General features: G+C 44.9%; 1 protein-coding gene across 5 annotated transcripts in view; it reads right to left on the reverse strand.

The window, feature by feature from the left end:
- The window catches only part of Ppfibp2 (PPFIA binding protein 2), a 139705-nt gene that overhangs the window by 96943 nt on the left and 16882 nt on the right, over nt 1-25880 (reverse strand). For 4 of the 5 annotated variants that reach the window (XM_040756740.1, XM_040756749.1, XM_013117543.3 and 1 more), the window contains exon 2: nt 4926-5025. In XM_040756740.1, the coding sequence (XP_040612674.1) occupies nt 4926-4989 (64 nt within the window). In that variant the 5' untranslated portion in view covers nt 4990-5025. The remainder of the gene's footprint in view (nt 1-4925; nt 5026-25880) is intronic. The other variant, XM_040756744.1, reaches the window with a different exon arrangement.

Below are 25880 nucleotides of genomic sequence, written 5' to 3' on the forward strand. Positions count from 1 at the left end.
TATATATTTTATTTTACTTAGTGACAATATCTGCCTATGCCTTGCCTCAAACTCCCAATCCTCCTGCCTCAGTCTCCTGTATACTAGCATTAGACATGTGCTGCCATATACCCAGCTTATAAATCTCAGCTGTTACAGGGCTCTCAACATAAATCCTGAGTGGGAGACAGGCAGTAAAGGTGGTGTGCTGTTACTGATGATTGATTATGATGATGTAACTCAGAGGAGTGGACAAGACCAGCTAATGAGTACTGGGATGACAGCCACATCCTCAGCCACAACCCCTACGGCTGATACTTAAGGGCCAAAGGAACTATCTTAGTCTTGACCAGAACTTCCCACCCCCATGAAGTCTTTTATTCCTTCATCCAAAGCCAGACACTAATCAGGGCTGGCAGAAGGCCCAAAAGATGGGTAACCTCTTTCTTAGCTGTCCTAAAACAGTCTTTATCCCTTATCAATAAGTACATCTTAGAGATAACTGCATGAGTGACCTTCTGCCAAAGCAAAGAGGAATAAGTGGCCCTCTGTCCTGACCATGGGGCTCTGGTCCTGTGCCAAAAGGGGCCTGACAGAACAGCCACTGAACCTGTGTCTACACAGTAAAGCTCTATGCAGACTTAGCATCCATGTCAGCTGCTTAGTGCCATCCACAGGGATGTAATTAGGCAACACATGGCTGGACTTCCACTGCCAACAGCACAATTCAATTACGGTATTATCTGCAGATGGAGTCATGGGGACTAATGAGAAGGAAGATTGGATAGAAGGTTAACATCCTCCTGCAATCTGCAACAATGGTCTTTGTATTAGAAGCAAATCATTATTGACACTGGTCCAAGGGCCTGTAACAGTCGCCTCCTCTCCACTTTCTCTCACAAACATCTGGGATTTTAATCAAGTATCTTCATACCTATGGTGTACCCTTTCAGTTTCAAGAACTCAAGTATATGATTAACAGTCCTGCTTTTTGCTTACAGGAATTTCTTTTTGCATGTACAAAAACCAATTTTTATTGTGCAACCCCCCAAAGCAAACCACCACCACTGATCACCTTGGGATGAGGCTCTGGAGGAGGTGGGGGACATATTTGCCATAAGGACAGAATTGTCAGTATTATCTCTATTAAATGAATAGCACTGTACCTTTTGATGGTGAAAATAACATTAATACTAATATCAATAAAGCAGAGATACTGTAGACCAGCAGAGTACTTACCAAGTACCAGGCACTAAGTACCTGATCATCATTAATTTAATCCTCACAATAATAAGAGATAGACAGCACTAATACTACTATCTCATTTACACAGGAAATGAACTGCAGAAGGGTTAAACAGCTGTCAAAGATGTCATAGAGGATATAACTGACAGAAGTCAAATTCAAACCACAGCTCCATAGACCATATTAATAAACCATAAACCATACAAGTTCTAAGCTCTTCGGCCCAAGAAGTCCCAACCCTCTTGAAAACATGGGTGGTATTAAAAATCTTGAGGACACTTTTTGGTAATTAGCATTCTCTTCACTAAGAATACCACAGAAGTGCATGTCCTCTAGACAGTAAAACACTCAATGCTGAACCAATGCTGAACCATTAATATGCTGGTGTTGACTAATTACAACTAAGAAACTAGGATTTAGCAACTACTCAGTCTTCAAAACTAGTGATAGCCTTAAAAAATAATCCTATCCAGAGGTACAAGAAGAGAAAATAAAAGTGAAATTCAGTATGATGCCAGAGAGAAGATATATACGGAAACCAACGAAAGGATAGTTTAGTCACAAAAGCAAATAAAATATGGACATGACAGATGCTTACTAAGCCACTACTGTGTGTTACAGACTAATGGAGAGATGTCATAGTACAGCCTCTGTCCTCTTGAAACTGTCACTCTGGTGCAATAAAAAAAGAGTAATATGAATATAACTGGTCACTATACATGTGCTATAAACAAATATAAATAAGGCAGGAGAGAAGGCTCAGCCCATACTGTGCTTGCTTGCTCCTGCCTCCTGATTTCCACACAGCGCTTCTAAACAGTCCTCTCTGGCACTGACAGATTATTTAAGGGATCCTCGAGGCTTGCCAGGTGAGAATCTGGGACAAGTGGGAGGGGGGGAGTGTAGCTTAGTACAGCCCGTATGGAACATGGGAAACTCGTTTTGTTTCCTCACTTTCCAGGACAAAGAGCTCTGTTTCTTTATCCTCTCCCTTTGCCCTCCATCCTGCAAGGGTGTATCTGGCTGGATAGACTTTCTGGGTCTCCATGTGGAACAACTGTGAGAGTCTTGTAGGAAAAACAACCTAAGATTTTCTGGGCAGGTGGGTAGGGAAGAATATCTGTATGCAGACTACGTGATTTTAATCCTAGCTCTACAAACTGTCTCTGTGATATGAGCATCAGTTTCCTCATATTTGCATGTGACTAGGAAAGGAGCAGCTCCCCCCTGGGGAGGGGGCTGTGTTACCCACATAAAGTGCTCACAGCAGTTCTCGGCACATAGTAAGTGCTATAAAATAAATGCTATTCGTCGAGACAGAGGTTTATGATGTAACCCAGGCTGGCCTGAAACTTGTAATGATCCTCCTGTCTCAAATGCTGGGATTACAGATGTGAGCCATCCTATCTGGCTAAAATATAAGCTCTTGATAAATTAAAAGAGGGACAGAACACTTTTCCAACATTGAGTTTGTCCTCAAAGGTAAGAGTCCACTTCTCACAACAGAAGCTCCCTTTCACTCATTCAGGTTTTGGTGGTTTCTGTTATATACGGCATGCACATTTATCCAAGGACTTACCCAGGGTCTATAAGACTGACATACAGCTCTGATTGGTCTCTGCTTTTCTTGTTGTCCCCCTTAGTCTCAACCCACCGAGCATCCAAGTAAGCCTGCAAATGTAGCTGAAGTCACTCTTCCCACAAATCTCTCATTTTCTCCCACGCCTTCAGGATTACGTCTGAGGTCCTCCCCATTCTGGCCATGCCATAATCCCATTTGTCTCTTCTGCATCTTATGCTGGGTCCCTTTTCCTTCCCCTGGTATATCAACTTTTAGCTATATACACCGACTCTCTCCAGCCCATGATTCTTCCTGTTTCCTCTCCGGGAAAGCTTCTCTACAGATCCCTCAGATTTCTAATACAATGTCACCAGTTCCCTTGTGAGCTATTCATTGAGAGAGAGAGAGAGAGAGAGAGAGAGTCAGTCCTCTGATGCTGCCTACCTGATGTTTTGAGACAGGACCTCTTCTTGACCTGGAACTCACTGATTAGGCTAGAATGACTGGCTAGTGAGCCCCAGGAGCCCTCCTATCTCTGCATCCCCAATGCTGAAATTAATAAGCCAAGACACCATGTTTGGCTATTTCATACAGTTCTGGGGATTGAGCTTTGGTCCCTATGCTTACCCCACACTTCTTTAGGAAACAAGTGTATTCATTCCTCAAGACTCAATACTGTCAAGACATCATTTCTTGCTCTTTTGAGCAGAGGTAGGGATTGAATCCAGAACCTTGTACATGCCAGACAAGTGCTCTGTATTCCAACTGCATCCCTAGCTCCAATGAATATGAAAATTCAACATAATTCCAACCATAATCCCAACAAGTTGTCTTCTGTGCTTGGACAAACTGATTCTGAAGGAGAGACGGGGTGAGCCTCAAGACTCAAGCTGGCCAACACAATGGCAACTGACAAAGCTGCAATACTAATACAACAAGAAATACTTTAAAGGCTTACTGTAGGGACTTACACACTGTGACACTGGTAAAGAACAAGAGCGAAGCATCCACTGGCTTGATGATGCCTTCTCAGCAAGTTATCACACACCCTAACTTAGAACAAGACATCCCGAACTATGGAGACTTAGAAAAGCAGGACATTGGTCACAGCCTCTCAAGGACACCTCTGTTCATGGAGAAATTGAGAGCCTGCCAGATGACAGCTTGGTTGAGTTACAGTGGATCTTGTAACATGAGGAAGCTGTAGGATACTGACAGCCTCCCTCACCCTAAGCTCCAACTCCCAGAACCCTCCTTGACTCAGATGTCTTTCTGCAATGGGGAGAAGCAAACAACAGGCAAGGGACAGTATCGGGTGTCCTGAGCACTTCCTGCAGTCAAGCCCCACTCAGCCTTGTAGCTCCTTCTCCAGCCATACAGCTCACACAGTGGGGAGCACAAAGCAGCATACTCTGCAAATAGGGGCACCGAAGTGTGTCCAGTAAGGACAGGAAGAAAACCTGGGACCTTCTGGTAAGGTCTGCAATAACAGCCTTGTTAGCACGAGTACAGCTTCCTGATTACTCCTGTCAAGGAATCAATCAGCCAGAACAGCCCACTGGTAGACTTCCCCACGTAGCCACAATTATACTGTAGCCTTTCTAAAGATAGTCCCTACTGACTAATGCAGATATTAAAAACCAAACACTTAATGGTGAATTTTAAAAATGATAGGAGAGAAAGAATGCTGTAATCACGGTGTGAATCAAAACTGCCTGCTGTCTCCTCATCACACTGGATGACAGCTAGGAAAATGAGCAGACGCTGATTAGGGAACAAAGTCAGCTCAATTTCAAGCTTCAGTTCCACGGTAATAAGCTACGATGCGCTCTGAAAATTTTACAACACAATCAATCTCGTTGCACCCAAACTGCCTCACAGCCAGGATCCAAACTGTAACAGAGTTCTACACAGGCTCTGGTACACCCACCTAAGCCAACAGAGACTCGGAAACTATCAGACCAATAAAAGAAAATTCCATAAGAGAGAGAGGGGCATGTACATTAAACTACTTAAATGCAAATCACTTAAACTTAGTCAAACAAAGGGCTTTTCTCTATGCCAACAAAAGGAACTAGGATCTGAGATTGGGGGGTAGGGGGGGAGTATGTCAGTCAGTCCTAGGGACCCGAGAGCTTACCTGCAATGATCCCGTCCATCTGCTCCAGGGCAGCTTCAAGCACATGACTAGCATCAGAAGCCATGGCTCCTTTTGTCTGCTTAGTCTCCTCCAGCTGCTACTGAAAATTCAAATACAGAACAAAGGAGAAATTACAGAAGGTATGCATTATATGTGCAAGACCATGAAAGTGCTTTAGGTTCATCAGCATGTATTTTTCAGGGTTTAAAACAGCAGCTGTACTGAGGAATCATTGATAAAGAACTGTACATATTTAATGTGTTCTGTCTGTTGTGTTTGGGCATATACAAAAACCTCATGACACCACGAACAAAATAATAGCAATAAACATAACCAGTTACTTTAAAAGCTTTATCTATTTGTTTTGGTGCTAAATGCAGTTACAATGAAAGCTGCTTTTCCCACAAATGCTTAAGTGTAGAATACTGTGTTCACCGAACACACAACACATTTTCATTAAGAATCCAGCTGGGGCCTGCAAAATACCTCAACAGTTAAGAGTACTAGCAGATCTTCCACAGGACCTAGATTTGGTTCCCAGCATTCACATGACAGCAACTATCTGTAACACCAGTTTCAGAGGATCTGATGCCTTCATACATGCAGGCAAAATACCCACACACATAAAATAAAAAAAAACAAATTTTAATCCAGGCCAGGGCCAGCAAGATAGGTTTAGCAGGAAAAGTGCTTACTGTATAACCCTAACATCAGTTTCCACCCCTAGAACCCACGTAGAGGTGGAAGGAGAGAACAGATTCCAAAAGTTGTCATCTGATCTATACACACATACTGTGGCACACACAAAATAACAAGAATTACAAATGAACATGATGATGTGTGGGGGAGCAGGGATCCTAGTAAGGGGTATTTAGTTTCCAACATCTCCATGCACTCTCCTTCCTGGGAAGAATACTTCTTTCAACATGAATCTTGAGCATTCACATTTTGTAATAGAAAGCTACCAACTTACCCAGAGTCCCCTGCAACAGCAAGACACAACTGTTACATCTCTCCGTGCTCACAGTCAAGGCCCCATAAGCTCTAACTGCTGGGGAAGGCCCCACTGTCTTCGAGCCACATGTATCCCTTACCACACAGTCGTTCCCCGGATGTGTGTTATCCTGACTGAAATGCTCCAACTGTAATTTTCCTTCTCCCAAATGACTGGTGTGTCCCATCTAGAAGGGTCACAAGTGCAAAGATATGGAGAGAATGTTGTCCCAAGAACACTGCCTCTGACTATCTTAGCTGTTTACTCAACACCATTAAATTCCAGCCTCTTCAGGCTAAAGACCACCTCCTAGGATACCCAGTCCAGCTACTTCCCAATGCTCACTCCCTTTTCTCAGGGCCCATCACTAAGGATGATGGACTTCCTCCCCTCACTACCATCCCCACCCACCCAGGGCAAGTACTTAATTCTGCCTCTTAGACAGACACTGAAGCTATACTGCCTTTTTGTTGCCTCCTCTCACATTTCCTATTTCTCACCTTCCTGGGTGACGGGAGAGGTCTTACAACAGCATTTGTCATCCTAAGAAGATACTGAGCTCATGTCTGTAAACCGGGAACAGGAGTCATTGTTTGCTCATTCAGCACAACCTACACATGTGTCTAATGTGCATCACCCTTTGAATGACCCAGGCATAGTGCCCACGCCAAAGAATGAAACAGATGGTTCTGAAGGAGACTCCACTCGCTTCCCCTGTGACATGGGACCTCTGAAGGAAATCAGAGGTGGCTTGGGAGATGAAATAGTTAAGGAATTTAAGACCACAAAGAATGAGTCTGAGTCCAGGTCCAAGATCTATCATATACTATCTACTGTGTGATCACTGAGCCTTGGCTTCCTCAACTGCAAGATGAGGACAACAGCATCAAACTCACAAGATTGGTGTTGGGACAAAGGGTCAGTAAAGTCATATTGAACTCTCCTTGCATACAATAAGGACTGCTTTGGCTGTTCTGCTTTTAAAGTAAGGAAATAAATACCTCTGGACATATCTTTGCCAGACCAGTTCACAAGCCAAGCTTTGAAGCTAAAATGCAGTGGGCCAGAGAGGAAGAACCCAGCTACACTCAGAGGCTGGTTCCCCTGCAGGAGGCCACTCTGCACATGGAGGAAAAAGCAGCATTCCACAAGGCCAAGGTCCACAGAAAGTTCAGAAGCGAGGGCACTTGGCTAGGGGCAGGGGTAGAATGGAAGAGTGGGGGAGCAGGGAGTCGGTGTTGAGTCAAGACCTACTACACAGCTAGCTTATGAATATTCACTCATAGAGGAGTTCAGGGGACCTAACTAGTACTTCAAGGTCATAGTACAGGGACCACACACTCCTGGGTCAGAGCACCCATGAAGCAGGAAAGTGGTCTAGGCAGGCTCCAGAGTGTGGCATTACTGGGGTCTGAAAGGCAAGAAAGCTTGGATTAGAACAGACAAGGTAGCAGGGAAAGGAGAGGTAGCTGAAGCAGGGCTTGTTCAGTCGTAGGGGCACGAGGTTTGACATACTGCCCTCCAAAAACCACCTCACTGCTCCTAGAAGGGAAAATGAACACAATCCTTCCTTCCTTCCCATGGTCCATGACGGCAGTGCTGCCAGGCCAGCTTGGCGCCGCCCTTCCTATAGCTCTGGTCTTCCATTTGCTCCTCACTCTAAGACCACATCCTCCTCTGTGAGTTGCCACCTGCCATCCTCTCCGCTCTTGAGTTCTCTCCCTAGATTTCTGCTAGGCTGCTTTACTCTCGCCCTAAGTTCTTGGCTTCAGAGAACCTTCCCAGAGGGGCCTTCCCTAGACGTCGCTCCTAAAGTACACAATTCCTAAGTATCTTATCCATCATGTGTTCACTTCCACTTTCCCAATGGAACAAGGTACTCTGTTGTCTCAGTGCCTTGCAGGGTACCTGGCATAAGCACTTTGTAAATAAATAACTGTGAGGAAATGATGAATCCAGGCAGTTAGCACCCCCTGAACTCTGCCAGGCTTGGCACTGGGGAAGTATTGATAACTGCTCCCATAGGCCACACAGTCTACTGGAAAAGACAGAAATATGAACAAATAATCACGACACTGTGAGGTGTACTGACACGGGAGGATAGGCAGCGTCATTGAGTCTTGACAGATGAGTTGGAGCTTTCTCAGAAGGAGAATGTTCTTCCAGGTAGAGAGGGTGGTGTGTGAGGCAGGGAGGCATGTAAGGGCAGGACATAGTTGGCTAAGGTCAAAATGGTTGATGAGATTATACATGAGCAACCAGCTATTCTGAATGAGTCAAAGCCTTCCACAGACTCCCATAAGCAGGATCGGGACAGTTTAGTAAGAGGAACCTGGGAATCACTACTTTACGGCTCTGAATCCCAACAGATAACGTATTAAATGGTCTCAGCTGGAAACAGAGTGAAGATTTTTAAGGAAAGATCCCATATTTCAGCAGGCAGGTAGGCTCCACTGACGGGTCATGATGGGGACCAGGATGAAAATTGATGGGGTCAGTTTGGTGGTTGGCAACCCCCAAGGGTTCATGATATGGACCCCTGCAATAGAGAGGTCTTATAATAACCACCTAGAATGTCTGCCCAGTGATGAGTTGGCAAACAGCAAGTGGGTGAACCCTGGGAGCACCCTCGGAGCCCACAGAAAGAGGGGCATGAGTCAAAGGGTATCCTTGCCACATTGAGTCTAAGAGGACTGGGGAAGCTTCTCCAGGCAGAGCTGATGAGCTCATTTCTAGACCTGCTGGATCTGAAGCAACAGCAGAACACATGAGTAATGATGAGTTCCTGCCAGCTGTCACAGTGCCACTGTGAAGCAAGCATTACAGTGTCAGGTGTACAGGAGACAATATGCCACAAGCTTCCCCAAGCTGTGTGAACACAGGCAATCGTACTAAATCAGGGAAGCCAGGAGGTCTCCAGCCATTCCCCTTCTGCCCACTAACAGCCATTCTCCCCATTCCTAAGTGTCCAGGATAGACTCTGTGTTAGCAAAGAATACACAATGGGGCAACCTTTGCCTGCAGAATCCTGGGTTTAAAAAAAAAGAAAACTTCACTTCTCTTTTCACATGTGTGACATTTAATCTATATGGTCCTCCTACACTAAACTTTTCTTTAATTCTCTGTGAACTGCATACAGTATACATACTAGGATTTGGTCTCATATTCCAAATTGAGGGCTCAGTCCCACAGGAAGTCCCCACCCCAGATGTCAGAGAAAAGTTCAGGTCTCTGGGCTGAAACAAAGGTCCACAATCCCTTCCTCGGATTTGGTAGTCTGCTAAACTGGCTCACAAAGCTTAAGATTCGTATTTTGCAAAGAGTTAAGTATAGGGTTAAGAGTTCTAACCCATGGGGCTGGAGAGATGGCTCATGGGGTAAGAATGTTTACTATCCTTGCAGAGGTCTCAGGTTCAGTTCCAAGCACCTAGGCAGCAGTTCACAACCATCTGTAAATCCAGTTCCAGGAAAGCCAATGCCTCTTCTGACCTTGGCAGGCTCCTGCACACATATGACACACATATATACTCAGGCACACACATACATACTCATCACACAAACACACACAGAGTTAGTTCTAATTCTTCACTCTCATGGTCGGTTCCTCTGGTCACCAGCCTTCATTCTCTAGGAGTCACATCATCTGCAAATACTTAGATATTATTGAAAGTGGTCTATTATAAATAACAAAAGCTTTTCTATGTACATCTCTAGCCTTAGCTAGACATCTGAAAGTTACTTTACAGCTCAAGAGTTTTAGGTGCCTTGTGCTAGGAACCAGGGGAAACAACCACATACATCACTGCTTATCATAAAATACACAAACCTCAGAGGCTAGTATTATCTGATAACGGACAACGATGTGTGCTGTCTTCATTGCCTTCTCTGTTCCTCCCCATAGGGAAGCACTGTGTGGCAAAACTTTTCCTGGGAATATACAACACACACATCTACTCACCCTAGATTGGGAACCCACAACAAACCAAAATGCAGATACCACCAAAGTCCACCTTGGTGAACCAGTGAGTTTTATTAGGGCTACTTACAGAAATATGGGTCAGGAGCAGAAATGGCTCAAAGACAGCTACATCACCAAAGCCCATCCCAGCAGGGGTGACAGTTCAGAAAAGCTGGGTACCTGGAGCACACTGCACAGCCTGCAGGCAGCTCAACAGGTTGGAGAGTGTCCTTTCCAAGTAACACTGGCCTAAAATTCTTCCATAAAGCTTGGCTGGTTTCTGCTTCTTTCATGTAGCTGGTCTGATCTCAGAGCAGATTTTTTTCCTCTCAATCGTCTTGGCAGCTCAGTTTGTCTGAGAGGTTTTTTGGCAGCTAGCTTCCCTCAGGCTCGTTTTTTCCAGTTTGGCTCAGTTTACTCCAGGAAGGAGAAGCCTAGTGAATCTGGTCAGTTTCAGGAACTTCCTGAAGCTATTTTGAGTTGTTTACCTTCCTACTTAAGGAGCTTCCTGTAGGATGGAATGCTTTAATCTTGTAGAAAACTGTTAGATAACAGGATGTAATATTTCCTTCATCAGTGTTCATTGTACACATGTGACTAATAAAGGAAAGCTCTGCAAGCAATGTGCTGAGAAGTATTCCAAAGAGAATGGAAGTGAAGAAAGTAAATGGTGCATCAGAATTAAACACCATCTGACAGGCCATTGAAAAAGACCACCAGAATATAAATCCAAAGAGGAAGTTGGGTAGCCTGTAAACAGATGGTAAGAAGTAGAACAAGCTATCTTCCCTACCAATGGGGGAAAGATTTGTTTGTTTTTATAATTTGGTAGAATGCCTTAACCATTCTATATCAGCAACCTACTAGAAACAACACAGACAACTGGGATCAACAATGTGGTGTAGAGACTCTGTCTCAAGAAGGAGAGACAGTATAGAGAAGGACACCACTCTCAACATGCCCAACACAGTGACCATACTTGTAACAGACACAGTTAAGTCAGTACTGAGCATGGCCATGTACTTGGCCCAGATGAGCAGTCGTGCTTCTGACACAAGAAATAGGTTCATCCTTGATCACAAAAATAAGGCAGGATGTTCTGTTCAAGAAAAGGTTTGATCCATGTATCATTTGCTTTGCCCTGTGCTCATAGGCCTCTCTATGAGGATGGATAGTCTGCAGCTCCAGCTAAGGCAAAACCTTCTTTTCCTCTTTGCTACCAGAAAAGAAGGAAATGACCCTTGTACCAACAAAAGCAGACAATGAAGAAAGAACAGCTATGTCTAGAAAAGCAACTTGTGATGATGACACCATGATCTCATGAGCTGCACAACATGAACCAGTTGGATACCTTGAAGCTAAACAGGGGGCAGGACAAATTGGGAGGAGGGCTGGAATTCCCTGGAACCCCTGTTCTCCAGCCTGGAAACAGCTGAACCCAGCAATCGTACAAGTTGGCACAACCTACACAATCCCATACCCAAGGGCCATACAACTTCCATGATGTGTGGGTTCATCTCATACCCAGTATCTCCGCAGATAGCCAAGAAATGATAAAGGAGTTCCACCACATCACAAGAAATTGAAACCTTCTTCCTGTAACACACAGACCTCCCAGAAACCACAGCTGCTTGTAAATTACTATTTTAAGAAACGCACTCTGCTCCCTCTAAGGCTAAAAGAGACATCTCTTTGGGAAAGGAAGAGCAAGGAACTGTTCAAGCATGAAGGAGGAAAAGAAGCGGTCGGGAGGTCCAGCAGTGCCTAAATCCTCAACCACATCCGTCAAGCCCTCAAGTAAGATGTGCAGCCAGACACACTTCAGTTACGTTAAGCCCTGGGGCAGGTGACATGGCTCAGTGGGTAAAGTACTTGCTGCACAGGATGAGGGCCTGAGTTCTGGTTCCCAGTGCCAACCACAAAAGAAACCCTGGGCACAGTGGTTGTGTTTGTGATCCCAGAGATGGAGAATGGGAGACAAGAGCATCCAGAGACTTACTGGCCAAACAATCTAGCCAATCAGTGAACTCCAAGTTCCCTGAGAGACCCTCTCTCAAAAAATAGTGTAAGAATGGGTATAGTGGTACATACTTTTAATCTCAACAACCAAGAGGCAAAGACAGGTGGATCTCTATGAGTTCCCAGGCAGCCTGGTCTACATAGTAAGTGCTAGTTCGGCCACGGTTACATAGTGAGAGACTCTACTTATGATAATAATAATAATAATAATAATAATAAAAGTGGAAAGTGACAGGGAAGATATCTTACATCTACCTCTAGTCTCCAGACCTGTGCTCAGAGTTATGTGAACCTGCATACACACACACACACACACACACACACACACACACACACACACACACACACACAAACAAAGACAGAGAGACAGAAAGACAGAGACAGACATACATACACACACCCAGAGAGAGAGAGAGACAGACAGACAGACAGAGACCTGGGTTCTGCTGAGTTGTGGCTGTGGGTCTTCATAACTTTTCTGAGGCTCCACAATGCCATCTTCAAATCCATAGAAAATGAATCTTACTGCTAGGGGCAGAGTAAACAAGGCAACTGAACCCAAACATCTAATTTAGCTGCCCACTAAAACAACAACACAAGAATTTACTCTGGAAAACACAAGCCACTAGGACACAGAGAATGTAGGAGTCATAGAGGCGATGTCAGAGTTCCAGCTATGTACCAAACATGGAAGGATGTCAGCCCTAGGCTCTGGGAGAGGTTTCTGCAGTAATACGAAGCTGAGAACACCAGTGTGGGGACACCAAACCTTGAGCAGAGACCCACTTCCCCATCAGCCTGGGAGTAGGCAGCTGTAAGACAATGTTTACTAAAAACATGTTTACTAAAAACAACACAATGCCTGGGTCAATAAGTTCCTGAAAAGGGCTGGCTCACGGGAACCGCCCTGTCCTCAACCTTTTCCAAAGACTAACCGCATCTTCAGAACCACCCACCACCACCTCTGGTATCAGGGTATATAATAACCAGCCAGAGTAGGAATAAAAGAGAGCCTTCTTGAGGAGCCTTCGGGTCTATGTGTTGTCAATCCCCGACATCCTCCGCACGTTCTCGGACACAGGCTGCGCAGCAGACACGGCACACCAGAGGCAGGAGGTTTATATAGTTGGTAAAGAATTTGCTTACTTAATTCAATGATAAGAAAAATACAAAAACAAGAAAATAGCAAAGAAATGCCATAGAAACAAACAACAACAAACAAAAAAGTGAGAGAAATCACAGCCCTTACAGTGAAACCCCACATATTGATCCCACCAAAACTGCCCTGGTGACATGGATAGATGGAAAAGTGTAGATGGGTGACAGGGTAGAGCTGGAAGCGCAGCTAAATCCTCACCCTCGGGGTTTCTACAGAGCCCCTGAATCACTAGATAATGACAAACAAGTGTGATAGGCAGCAGAACATGCTACGGTTTAGAGAAGAAAGTGAAAAACATTAAAAGGATTTCAGTGCCTGCACCCCAAGAAGAACAATGGGAATACACAGACCTGCGAGTGTCTATTTTAACAAGCTATGTATAATTATTTAACTATTAAGTGTGTGACTACGTTGTACTGAAAAAGATTAAACAATCAGGGGTTGGTGAGGTGGCTTAGTCATAAATTGCTTTCCATACAAGCTTGAGGCACCTGCATTCTGACCCCTCAGACCCACATAAAGAAAACAGCCAAGAGTAATGGTGCATGCTTGTAACCCCAGCACGAAGGTGACAGACACAGGAAGATGCCTGGGACTCTCTGGCTAGCCAACTTAGCCTAATAAATGAGCTCCAGACCAATGCAAGATCCTTCTCAAATTACGATGGATGGAACTTGAGGGAACAAGAGCCAAAACTGTCCTCTGGCCTCGGCACACATATGCCTATTGTGATGATTATTCTTGATAGTTGACTCGACTGTATCTGGAACGAACTACAGTCCAGAAATGGAGGGCACACTTGTGATCCTCACCTTGAGGCAAGAAGACAACATGCCTTTGACACGGATCTGGATGCTGGAAGCCACACCTTTAATCTGGGCCACACCTTCTGCTGGAAAGGCAATGAAAGAAGGAATAGGGCATATTCCTTCTTAGCCTGCATGACCTGGCCTTGCCAGAATACTTATTCCCTCACTGGCATTGGCCCCTACTTCTCCAGGACATCCAGCCTCGTGGGACTGACCAACTACTGGATTCTTGAACTTTCCATTCATAACTAACCATAGTTAAGTCTCAGCCTTTAAGTCATTCCAATAAATTCCCATGTATATACATACATACATACATACATACATACATACATACATAGAGAGAAGAAAGATTCATTCTGTAAGTTCTATGACTCTAAAGGACACTAATACACATGTATACCCATACACATATACACACAAACACACAAATTTAAAATAATCAGGGCTGGGGTGTAATCTAATGGTAGAACACCTGCCTAGCATGCCTATGGCCCTGGGTTTGAACTTCAGAACTGAAAATAAAAATCTGTCAGGTTGTATCAGTGAACACCATTAATCTTAGCACTTGGGAAGCAGAAGCAGGTGGATCTCTGAGTTTGAGACCAGCCTGGTCTACATAGAGAGTTCCAGGACGCTCAAAGCAACATAGTGAAACTTGTTAAAAAAAAAATACAAAAAAGACTGAAAAGATGCGTGGTATGGCTGGCACAAAACCAAAATTTAATTGATGTGAGCCCCAATTCTTCTTTATACTCTCTTCCTTTGTTGGGCAGAAATTTGTAAGCTACATGGATCAGGATTTATCCAACTTTATCTCATTTAATCCTCACACAAGTTCTCCCTCAATTAGATGAGAAAACAAGGTAACCTACCTAAGAATGAACACTCTTCCTGCCTGTTCCTGAGACAGGAACCCCCTGAGAGGCTTGGAGCACATGGAGACAGATAGAACTTTTTTAAAGGACTTACTAGGGATCCTGAAAAAAGAAAAAGGACACAGCAGAGAAACAGCTGTGAATACATGAAAGCCACACAAGAGAAGGCAGTGTGGGCAAGAATGCTTGTAGAAGATGCCTTAAGTTCTGACCAAAGTTGGAGGCGAGGCAGTGCAATTTACTGGCAGACTGCTCTCAGGCCGAGAAAAAAGCTTAGTTTGGCCATGTAGTTCCAACCCTAGTCCCTAGAGGACAGGAACATCCAAATGGCACCAACCAGGATACCCAGAAAGTGTGCTAAGAACCCCCTGGAACTCTCAGCCTTGTGTTCTCAGAGAACTCTTGACAGCAGTCGAAAAGTCACTTACAGAAAGACAGTACTATCAAGTGGAGAGGCTTTGAGTAACAGAGAAGAATGCCTGGGATGCCCCAGAATATTCCAGCACAGAGAAGCAGCAGCCAGGGAGATTCCAGGTGAGATGTGGGGAGAAGAGAGGCATGTGAGGAGACAGAACAGAACAACCAGGTGTGCCCACACTTCTATGTAAAGCCAGGCAGCATCTTCTCTCCAGACTCTGGCCAGTGTGAGCTCATCTGCTTCCACAGCCTCAGCTGGCCCTCCATTACCTCACCCAAAAGCTGCCCCACTGGTGGCCTCCCTCCCACCCTCCCTTACTACATCACCCATCTCAGCAATCCTTAAACTTTGATGTTTATCAGGATAATTTGGACAGCTCTTTGAGCTGAGTGCCAGCTTCCCTGGCATAGAGGAGGCCCTAGACCAGCAGACACAGGGTAAAATCTGTGACTCAACTTACTAAGTTCAACTTCCGTCATAACCCTTGGCAGCCCTCTGCCCCATCCTAACCAAATGCCTTATTACTAGTGGTGTGGCCCTGAACGCCTGACATCTGACTGCCCGATCTCTCTTTCCTGTTTTTATGCTATGACATCAACTTTCCCTATTCCTACTAAGCTCCAATGTTCCTCTCAAGCCAATAGTTCCAGGAAACTGAGCTCTATCCTGCCAACCTAAATGTGATTTCACCTAATCTCTTTCATCTTGCAAAAAAGGAATGATAGAGGTTGTATATGCCCAGTCTCTTCCCTCCATCCTTATCATGTGTCTGGACTCTGGAGTGTCAACTCTATATAATCTGTGGAGAAGTGGCTACAGACTTACTGACTAAAATAAGCCAACTCATCGTCAGAGTGATAGATAGTAGGAGCCAGTGCCCCACTATCCAGTGCCTAACACCATCTCCCTCCCTGCATCTTCACACAGGGTGTCCCCAACAGATCACAGCCTCAGTGCTCCTCATCCCATCTCAGAGATCCCAGCACTGTTACCAAGCCAGAAACCTGGGAGTCCTCCTGGAGTTTCCCTTCTTTATACATCTGGCAGATCACCAGGTCTGGCAAAGTTTCCTTCCTTGCCCATCCCCAAGCTTTCCCCTTATCGCCAAGTCATTACCTCCAGAAGTGGCACCACCTCCTAATTAGCCATCCAGCCTTAAGCCTATTTTAAAATACCTTTTGTTCTATAACAAACAGAAAGACAAGGCATGACGGTAGAAGTCATCATCTAAAAGGTAATAGACATTCCACACCCATAGCTTATCACATCTCCAGCTATACTCTAGAGAAAGTGGGCAGACATTATGCATGTTATAGCAGCTACAGCAATGCTAGCTAATGAGGCTACAAAGCAGCTGGTGTATTCAAGGTGAATAAAAGGTTCTGTTGCTCCAAACAGATTAGTGAAAACTGATTACAGGACCCAGTGATTCATGTCACCTGGAAAGAGAAACATTAACTGTTCTAGTCACCTGTGCCTTTCAGAAACAGAAACAAAGTCCACAGTCCAAGAAGTCATGAGTGCCTGTCTGCTCTAACTCTGCAGGAAGCCAGGAGGTGCGATTAACCCACAGTCTTCTTAACCAAGGCCAAAGGAGAGGGACATTTTCCCAAGAAGACTGGCAACTCAATTTTATTCAGCTCATGTGATGTGTGCCGACATGTTCTCAGATAGAGGTAACCCCGTCCAGGGTGAAAATAATGAAGAAAAGAAGACCAAGAAGTTATTCTCTAAAATGAAGCCTGTCCCTTCTGAGTCTCACAGACTCAAGATCATCCTGAAGGTCTCTCACACCTGCAAACTAGACTTACAAGTTCTAAGTAAAGATAAATTCCATTTAAACACCCATACGTAACTCTAATCTACCTTTGTGTTACGTTTCCTTTAGACACTCGGAAATGTAGTCACATATTCTCAATCACAATGATTAAAACTTTATACTATATACCTTCTAATCCCATGCCCCCCCATGTGTGAGAGGGGGGGGTGAGGGAGAGAGAAAGAGAGAGAGTGGCAGACAGACAAGACGGCCATGTTTGGGTGTGTATGCTTGATGTATGATTGTATATATGCAGATAGGGCCCCATCTAATCACACCATCAGAGGATGTCTTCTGCTTTCACTCTCACATTATTTCTTGAGACCCAATCTCTCCCTGGACCTGAAATTTGTCATTTTAGGGGCTAATCCAGCTAGCCACTGAGCTCCCAGGATCCGCCTATCCCTGCCTGCCAGTACTCTGGGGCTTGCGTGGCCTAGCCTAGCTTCAACATGGGTGCTGCAACTCTGTTCCTCCTGCTTTCAGAGTGCATTCTTACACTCTAAGCCTCTCCTCAGCCTCCATATTTCTTTTGTAAATTGTTCTTGTAGGTTTTGACATAGCCTAAAAATACCGCTACCAATATGTGGTTTGTTTGTTTGTTTTTCTTTTACTTCATGGCTCTCAGACACCTTGTTAAAAGAATGTTATTCTATTTCTAGTGACAATACTAAAATTAGGGACAACAATCTGCTGAATGCTTTACTGTCTATTCAGTTTGATGCTTCAGTTAATGGCATCTTTTCTTCTAAATTTCCAATAAATAATGCTCCTTAGATCCACAGCCTCTGACCCTCTTTACATCCTTGTCTCAACCAGAGGCAGTTTCAGAAGCAAGCTTTCAATCATGATGACACCTTCAGATTAAAGGAGCAAAGTTTTAGCAGGGAGACTGAGGCAGGACAGAAAGACAGGAGAACTTAATGGGACATGGGAAGGATTAAAAAGCCCCTCACACTGGAATCTGTTTAGTCAGAGATTTCAGGAAGCCTGATAAAAGCCAAAATTGCTTACAGAAACAGTGCATGTCTTCCTAAAGACATCTCAAACAAAGATGTTAAAAGCAGTAAACAACCGGGCATTGGTGGAGCAAGCCTTTAATCCCAGGCACAGGCAGGCGGATCTCTGTGAGTTTGAGGCCAGCCTGGTCTACAGAGCGAGTTCCAGAAGAGCCTCCAAAACAATACAAAGAAACCCTGTCTCGAGGGGAAAAAAAAAAGCAGTAAGCAATGCTTACACAGGGCCTTGTGTTTAACTGTGTTAGCCTTCCTCTCTCTTCCCAGAAGCTAAACAATGTACCTAGTAGAAACCACCTGCAATTTTCATTGACCAAAGAAAAATCTTTAAGAAAAATAAGTAAATCAGTATCAGTTTCTGGGTTTTTTTATTTAATTTTATATTTGGCTTAATCTATAACCCTTGTCCCTTATACAAGATAACTCAGGAAGTCACAGATTCATGCATAAAACCAATTTAAAGACACTCTTGAGAGCCAGGACCCATGACTTAGGGAGGCATACTCTCTATCCTTTTCTTAGGCATTTCTCCTGCTCTCTAAATCCTTATGGGCAAGTCTAAAGCAGGCGCTCTTATGTCTCCATCAACAACTCAGGTCCTCAGCTTCACTCTGGCTCATCCTGTGGCCTAGTCAAGGGTCTGCTTTTATGTGTATGGAAGGTCTTAAGGGGAGGCCTCTGGTTGCAGCTGCTGGGCTGTGTCTCCCCTTTGACAGTGATTATCCCTGGGTCTCCCCTTCTTTCATCCTCAGCTGGGAAATCCCCAGGTCTCCCGTTTCTGCAATCTCCTGAGCTATGTCCCCAGGTCAAAGCAATGCCTTCAAAATGACTCTGCTGTCTATTCTTTCAGTCTCTAGCCTCTTCTGCCACTGCCACCACCCCAACCTCCCCCATAGTAGCCAGAAGGATGTGTTCCTAGAGTTTTTAAATTGCTTCACAGCTTCCTATCACCCAGGACATGAATAGAGGCCTGGACATCCACAAGGAAGGCAAGTACCCATGGGGCATACATTGGCCAGACCACATTTGCACCCCAGTTCTTTCCTTTACCAACTGTGTCCTTGAAAATAATCCTTTAGCACCACCAAGCCTCATCTTTGCTAGAAGCTGCAGGACTCGTTGCGGGGTCATCGGACTTCAAGCCTGTGCTTGGAAGTTCACAGACTTATTCCTCGTCTGCCCAGCCACAGTCACCAACCTGTCCCTGCTCTCACAGGCAACTCTCTCTCAGTATAGGATGTTTGGCCCTTGTTCCCGCTCTTCAGCCTCTCCTCTTTCAACATCCAATTCTAGGACCTTCCTCGACAGGTCCCCTCTCTTTGGACTCACTCTATCCCACTACAGATTTCTCCAGGGTACTTGCCATATTATATGTACACTTTTTGGTGTCTCAGTGGTAAGCCCCTCAGGGCAAGGTCATCTTTGGTTTTGTTCGTTTGTTTGTTGTCTTTTGTTTTATGTTTTTGTCTGTTTGTTTGTTTTTTTGGGTTTCTCTGTATAGCTTTGGAGCCTATACTGGCACTCGCTCTGTAGACCAGGCTGGCCTTGAACTCACAGAGATCCACCTGGCTCTGCCTCTTGAGGGCTGGGATTAAAGGCATGTGTGCCACCAACGCCCTGCAAGGACTTCTTTCTGACCTTGGATCTCAGCTCATATAGTTGAGGGAATGAATAGACCAAATAGAAGCCTGTAGGAAATAGGAAAAAAAAATCTTTCCATTTATGAGTTTGTGAAACAAGTTATCTGCTTCCACACCATGATGTGGGACAGGCATAGAATAGATACCCCCATTCCTAAAGAGAGAGACTGAAGGAAGAAGAGGGTCACAGATCTGCCATGGAGAGATTCCCAAGGGTGGCAGGCCATGTTGCTTCTGCCTACTCTAAGTCTGGGGCCCTGAGACCATGCCACGTCCTGAAAAGCCCTGAGGTCACAAGGTCCATTGGGTAAAGGCCTGACTGTGAAGAGACCCATAGTCTACCTGGACTGAGATGCCTGCCTCAGAGGGCAGACAAACTAAACTCTGTGTCATAACTCAAGGGCAAGGCCACAGGCATTTAGTCAAGGTGTTCTAGAGGCATGAAGCCCAGAAAGCTGTTGCCAGAGACGACAAAGGCCTCTGGTGGGTGATATCTGGGTTGGTGGCAGCACTACTTTACATGGTCTAGGAAGGACTGAGCAGGAGAAAATAAAAGAATGCCATTTAAATAAAAGAGGCTTGCTTTACTTGGCCCCATCTAATCACACCATCAGCAACTCCTAACAACAAACACTGGAACTTTACAGCATCAAAAACACTGTTTTCTCATGCATGGGGTAGAGTTTTGAAGCAGCATTGCTCCCTTAGCATCTCCTGTTGTGCCAGGTTATTGGACATACACACTGGGCATTCCCAGCCACTCCTTAATGGGTGAGCTCCAAGAGATTGCTGTGAACATGTGTACTGCATGCAAGCCCGCTCTATGAGCATACTGGAAGGATTCCTTTGGCTTTCTGGAAGTTCCATCCAGCACAGCTCCCATCACATGTCCTCGCCACCCACCACCAGCCTTTTTTGGCACCGCCCAACCCAGATGCTTCCACTTAAGCACTAACCCAAATAATCAAGCCCTTCTCGCCCAACCACAGCCCTTTAAGCAAGATCACAATCCAATACCAGGTAACAAGAGCAGGACAGTCACACAGCTCAACACCCTCCTCCACATGGCACAAAGAGCATCCCAGGGCACTGAGACCTTACCTCCAAGTGCCACAAAGCCATACCTATGGCCTTGCTGTCCCTCAGTGTTAGAACAGAACAGATATCTCCCTCCCTATTAAAATGCAAGCTACTTATGAGAGACACCACCCAAGAGCAGGAGACACAACCATGTCGAGTTGAGCCCAGCCCACAAGGAGTATACAGTCTGGCCAGGAAACCAATGCCTGGAGTGGCTTATATGCAGACAGCATCTCTGACCCTAGATGGAGGAGCATTGAGAAGAGTATGACATTTCCCTTCATTTGGTTATTTACTGTCTTCAATTGGCATCTCCACCTTCCTCTGATCATTCACACCTCCAAATCTGCTCCTGGCATTCTGCTCAGCACCCAAGCTGGTCATCTCTAATTTAAAGAGACTACAGTGACACTGGAGACCAAGGCCATGGTCCTCAGCCTTGGGCCCTATTATGGATTGTTAGGCAGAGCAGACTACACAGGCACTGCACCAAGGGGAAGGACTCAGAGTGGGGGTGGGAAGGGAGGTTGGCATGCATGCCTCTGGGAGAAGTAAGACAGACGGGGAGCCAGGCTGCATGCAGGCAGCAGAGCATCACAGCCTTTCCTTAATGGGCTCCTTAATCATACCATAGCATGAACTGATCTCACTCCAGGTAGAGGGAGGAGCCACTGCAGCCACTTAGAGAACTTGGAAAGGAGGGTTCCTTGCTTCCTTCGGAGGGCCTCAGAAAATGAAAGTCTGCAAAGTAAACCTAAATGTGATGGGTGAGATAAAAAAGGTCCAAGAACAACTCAAAACTGCTGCCCCTCCCCCAGACTGGCCCCCATCCTCATGGCTGTTTGCAATGCATCACAATGATAGCAAATGACTTCCTGCCTGGGCAATTTCCACCTGCCTGTAAACACTGACTTCTGGGAGTTCACAGTAGGTTTCCTACCTCCCAGGAGTGAAAAGACTTTGTCTACATTATCTCATTAGTGAGGGATACATTACAATCATCAGCTCTGTTTTGCAAAGTCTGTGACCAGAGACCAGAGAAAGGGTGGCAGCAGGTGAAGCTGAGGCCAGCCTGAGAACAGTCTCACCTCCACTCACCCCCTGAACTTGTCCTCCAGGCAACCACATCTCTGAAAGGAGCACTTGGAAGCCACCTACTCATCCCACTAATAGTGTGGGAGGATGCGAAGAATAAAAAAAAAGAAAAGGAAAAAAAAGCATCAGTACCAGAACAGTCTAGGGTGGCGTTAAAAGGCATAGCTGGAGTTAAGACTGCCTGGGTGAAAACCCCAATTTAGACACTGACTCTGTCTGCTGGGATCTCTGACACTCAAGCTACAGGAGAGCATCAGCATGCCCATGTCTTTTGCATACTGTCTCCTTAACCTAAAGACACCTTTCTCCAGTCTCTATAAGACATTAAAAATTATTTTTCAACGTTCAAACCATTCTATACTCTCCATGACAGCATCCAAATAATCTCTGCTGAGACCCACAGCAGGCACTCACACCTTCATTTAATGTTTCATTTTGCCATGGAGATATCCAATGGAAGAAGACTGGCATCTTCTCTGGCAATGGTTACTTACGTGTCTGATGAGCATGAGAGAGTGAACAGAGCATGTACAGCTCAGCCCTGTCCTTTCTCTCTCCCTGGAGACATCTTAATGAGGGAGGCGACCTGTCTCTAGAGACTACATTTATATATGCCCCCACTAGAGGTGGACATGTTAATTCTGCACAGGGATGCATAAGGACCCAATGGACCACATTCTCTATAAATAACGCCATCAGCTATAAAGCTGATAGCTTAGTCTCCCTCCAAATTCTTGTCCTGTTTTTCAACTGCTGCCAAATTTAAGTAGTATGAACAATTAGCATATCTCAAATGAAGCCAGACCACTCAGTGAAAGACAAAGTGCCCATAGAATTATTGGTCCCCATGCAACTGGTGACCAATATACCATCTTCGAGGATGGAAAGAAGCACCCTCAGTAGCTGCCAGGTGGCTTACAGCCAAGGATGGTACACTACTTTCCCCATAAGCTCCAACTGGGAGCTTGGCTCCTCAGAAACCTGAAGTTGGTGCTGTGACTCATTTTCCTGCATAAGGCAATGCAAAAAGGGTGGTCTGGGAGGAAAGGCATCTGGGTTGTGGCCGCTGGACAATGCCTGCCACAGTGCATTATCCCTCAGTGTCTGGAGTTTGGATAAGACTTGTCAGGTCTGTCAGAGTAAATCAGGTCCTCACCAACACAAACATTCCAGTGGACATTAGGGGTGTCTTATCTAACAAACTGCCCTCCCAGAAGTACTTATCTCCATTCTGTCCCCCACTCCACACACCTGCCACCATGTTAGACAAGCCCTTACTCCACTGACAGGTTTCTGTGGGTTATGTATCTCCTCAGGCTCAGAACCCACCCTTCAATCTCGCTTTTCTTCTTGACAAGGCAAACACATACTTGCACAAGTATACACTTACACATTCAAGTCACCTTCAGGGATGAACACATGGATAAGTTGTTATTATATTAATTAAAGGGCTGATTCAGAGAAAAGCTTCAAATACAACTTCAAATTTAAAACTTTCCCAAAGGTTCATCTCAAAATCCATCCCTGAAGGATGACACCAGAAAGGGGTGATTGTTGAAGCCAGGTGATGGGTGGCAGATTTGGTAGGCCATTCTGCTAATAGTTTTATTTTAAATAATAGATTGTAAAAAGAAAAATCCACCATCTAATACTCTGGGCTTTTTTTGGGGGGAGGTGTAGGGTTAGTATGTAGGATTCTATCTTCTCTTCCAGAAAAGATCTATGCCTAAATTCCTAGTGACTCATATGGACTTGAACATTGACATTCAGACTGCCCTGAGTAAGTTCTAACATCCAAGCCAACTTTCAAAGCTGCCTCCTCTGGGCTTCTGACCAACTTCCCTTCAGTCCATCCCCAACCTTCCACAGCTGACCCCGGACTGCTTGTCATGGGGGGAAAAAAGCCTCATTTTGTAGCATAACAAAGGTCCTCCACCTTCGGGGTGCACTATCATCAAGCTGTGAGTTCTAAACACACCAGAATATTTCCCACCCCTGAAAGACAAAAAAGTTTTCTTGCCAATGGGAATGCAACTCTGCACCTAGCATGTACTCAACACTGGAGTTCAATCACCAGAACCATGTAAACAAGGCATAGTGGTATGCAACTGTAATCCCAGCATTAAGGAGTAGAGGCAGGAGGATCAGAAGTTCTAGATCACCCACTGCTACGCAATAAGTTTAAGCCTAGTATGGGGAAACACGAGACCCTTCTCTTAAAAAAAAAAAAATCCATACACCGAAAGCCTTTCCTATCTCCACAGGAAAATGCTTTCTCCATCTGTAAATTCAAACAAAAATCTCACGTAAGGCCTTATGCAAATGCACCAGGGGGCCTTCCTAATACTTACACCTGGTCCCAGTTCCCAAGGATGCTGGATGCCTCCTCTTTGCCCCTGCTCCTCACAGAAGTCACATTAATCAATGGAGATGTTTACACATTGCTTTTAAGAATGACAGTAATTTATGTTTTGATAGATTTGGCCCCATTTCTGAATGGAGTGATTTAAGAGCGAGGATTATATTCTATTCATCTTTCTCTAGTGGGAATTCAGTGAAAAAGCATGACACAGGTGGGCACTTAGTAAATGTCTATGCATCTTGGAGATGAAAAACAATATTTTGTCAGCACTCTGAAATGGTCGAGGGCTGACCATGATGGCTTCTCCCACCTCTAGCTTTTTTTTTCTTCTGCCTGACTTTCAGAGGCAACAGCAAAGCTGCCATTAGGGGACCTGGCTGTGCTTGGGCCTGGCATGAATGGACAACAGGCAAATGGTAGATGCAGTTGTATTCCCAAAGGACTGACAAGAGCAGAGGATGTGGCTTACCCTGCAGATAATAAAGCCAGGCATTTCTCCTCGGCCCCAAATTTTCACGTGCACAAAGCACACATTAATCACTCAAAATTTATTTTTTATTTGAACCTTCATCTTAACATGTGTTGAACGACTTGAATCTGACTCAAAGTAATAGCTTTCCTTTTGCATTCAAAAAAGAACAGGGGGGCTGTGTGGTGGGTGCTGCTTGGCATGGGTTTACAGCTCTAGACACTGGCAAGACTGAGACAAAAAGATCACCTGAGCCCCTATTTTTACAAAGATACACATATTAGTGTTGTTGTCAGCTTTGCTCAACTGCAAACTTGTACCTGGTCAAAATGATGAGCATAAGTGACTTTTGAATGCTTATGGTACATTTCTATCATCCTGTCCAAGGCTATGAGAACAATGCAGAATTGGGGCTAGAAAGAAAGAAGCCAGGTAGTAGCACTAGGGAGGCCAGCCTGGTCTACAGAGCGAGTTCCAGGACAGCCTCCAAAGCCACAGAGAAACCCTGTCTCGAAAAACCAAAAAAAAAAAAAAAAAAAAAAAAAAAAATGGGGAAAATAAAAAAGAAAGTGATGTGGGATGTCCTTTTGCATGCTGCAAATATGTGCTGCTTTTATTGATGAATAAAGCTATTTCAGCCGATGGCTAAGCAGAGTAAAGCCAGGTGGGAAATCCGAACAGAGAGAGAGAGAAGGCAGGGTCGAAAGATGCCATGTAGCCAGCAGGGAGGCAAGACGTCAGGACATCACCAGTAAGCTGGTACACATGCTGATACACAGATCAGTAGAAATGGGTTGATTTATAAGAGAGAAAGCTATCCAGTAATAAGCCTAAGTCACTGGTCAAACAATTATAACTATATATTAAGTCTCTGAGTGGTTACTTTATAAGCGGCTGGCTGCAGAGACCTGATGGGCAGAGAGGAACTGGTCAAGTGTGATCGAGCTAGACAGAGAAAAGTCTCCTCTACAACATGAAAAGAACATATAAGAGCCAGAGAAAGGTATGGCTCCAGGCATTGCATGGCTTTCACACTCCTGGACTCATAGCAGCTGTGACTACTTGCACAAGCTTGGCTCTAGCAAAATCCTATAATAAAGAGGGAAGAGAGATTCATTATACTGTCACACATACATACTCTCCCCAAGGATTTGCCAGCAGTTAATGGTTACTAGGGTAGAGGGACCCACAAGGCTTTCCCCACCCCCCACCCCCAGGATCTGTAGGCAGCAAATGGTT

Source organism: Mesocricetus auratus, unplaced genomic scaffold (assembly GCF_017639785.1).
Source record: "Mesocricetus auratus isolate SY011 unplaced genomic scaffold, BCM_Maur_2.0 Super-Scaffold_4256, whole genome shotgun sequence".
Lineage (NCBI taxonomy): Eukaryota > Metazoa > Chordata > Mammalia > Rodentia > Cricetidae > Mesocricetus > Mesocricetus auratus.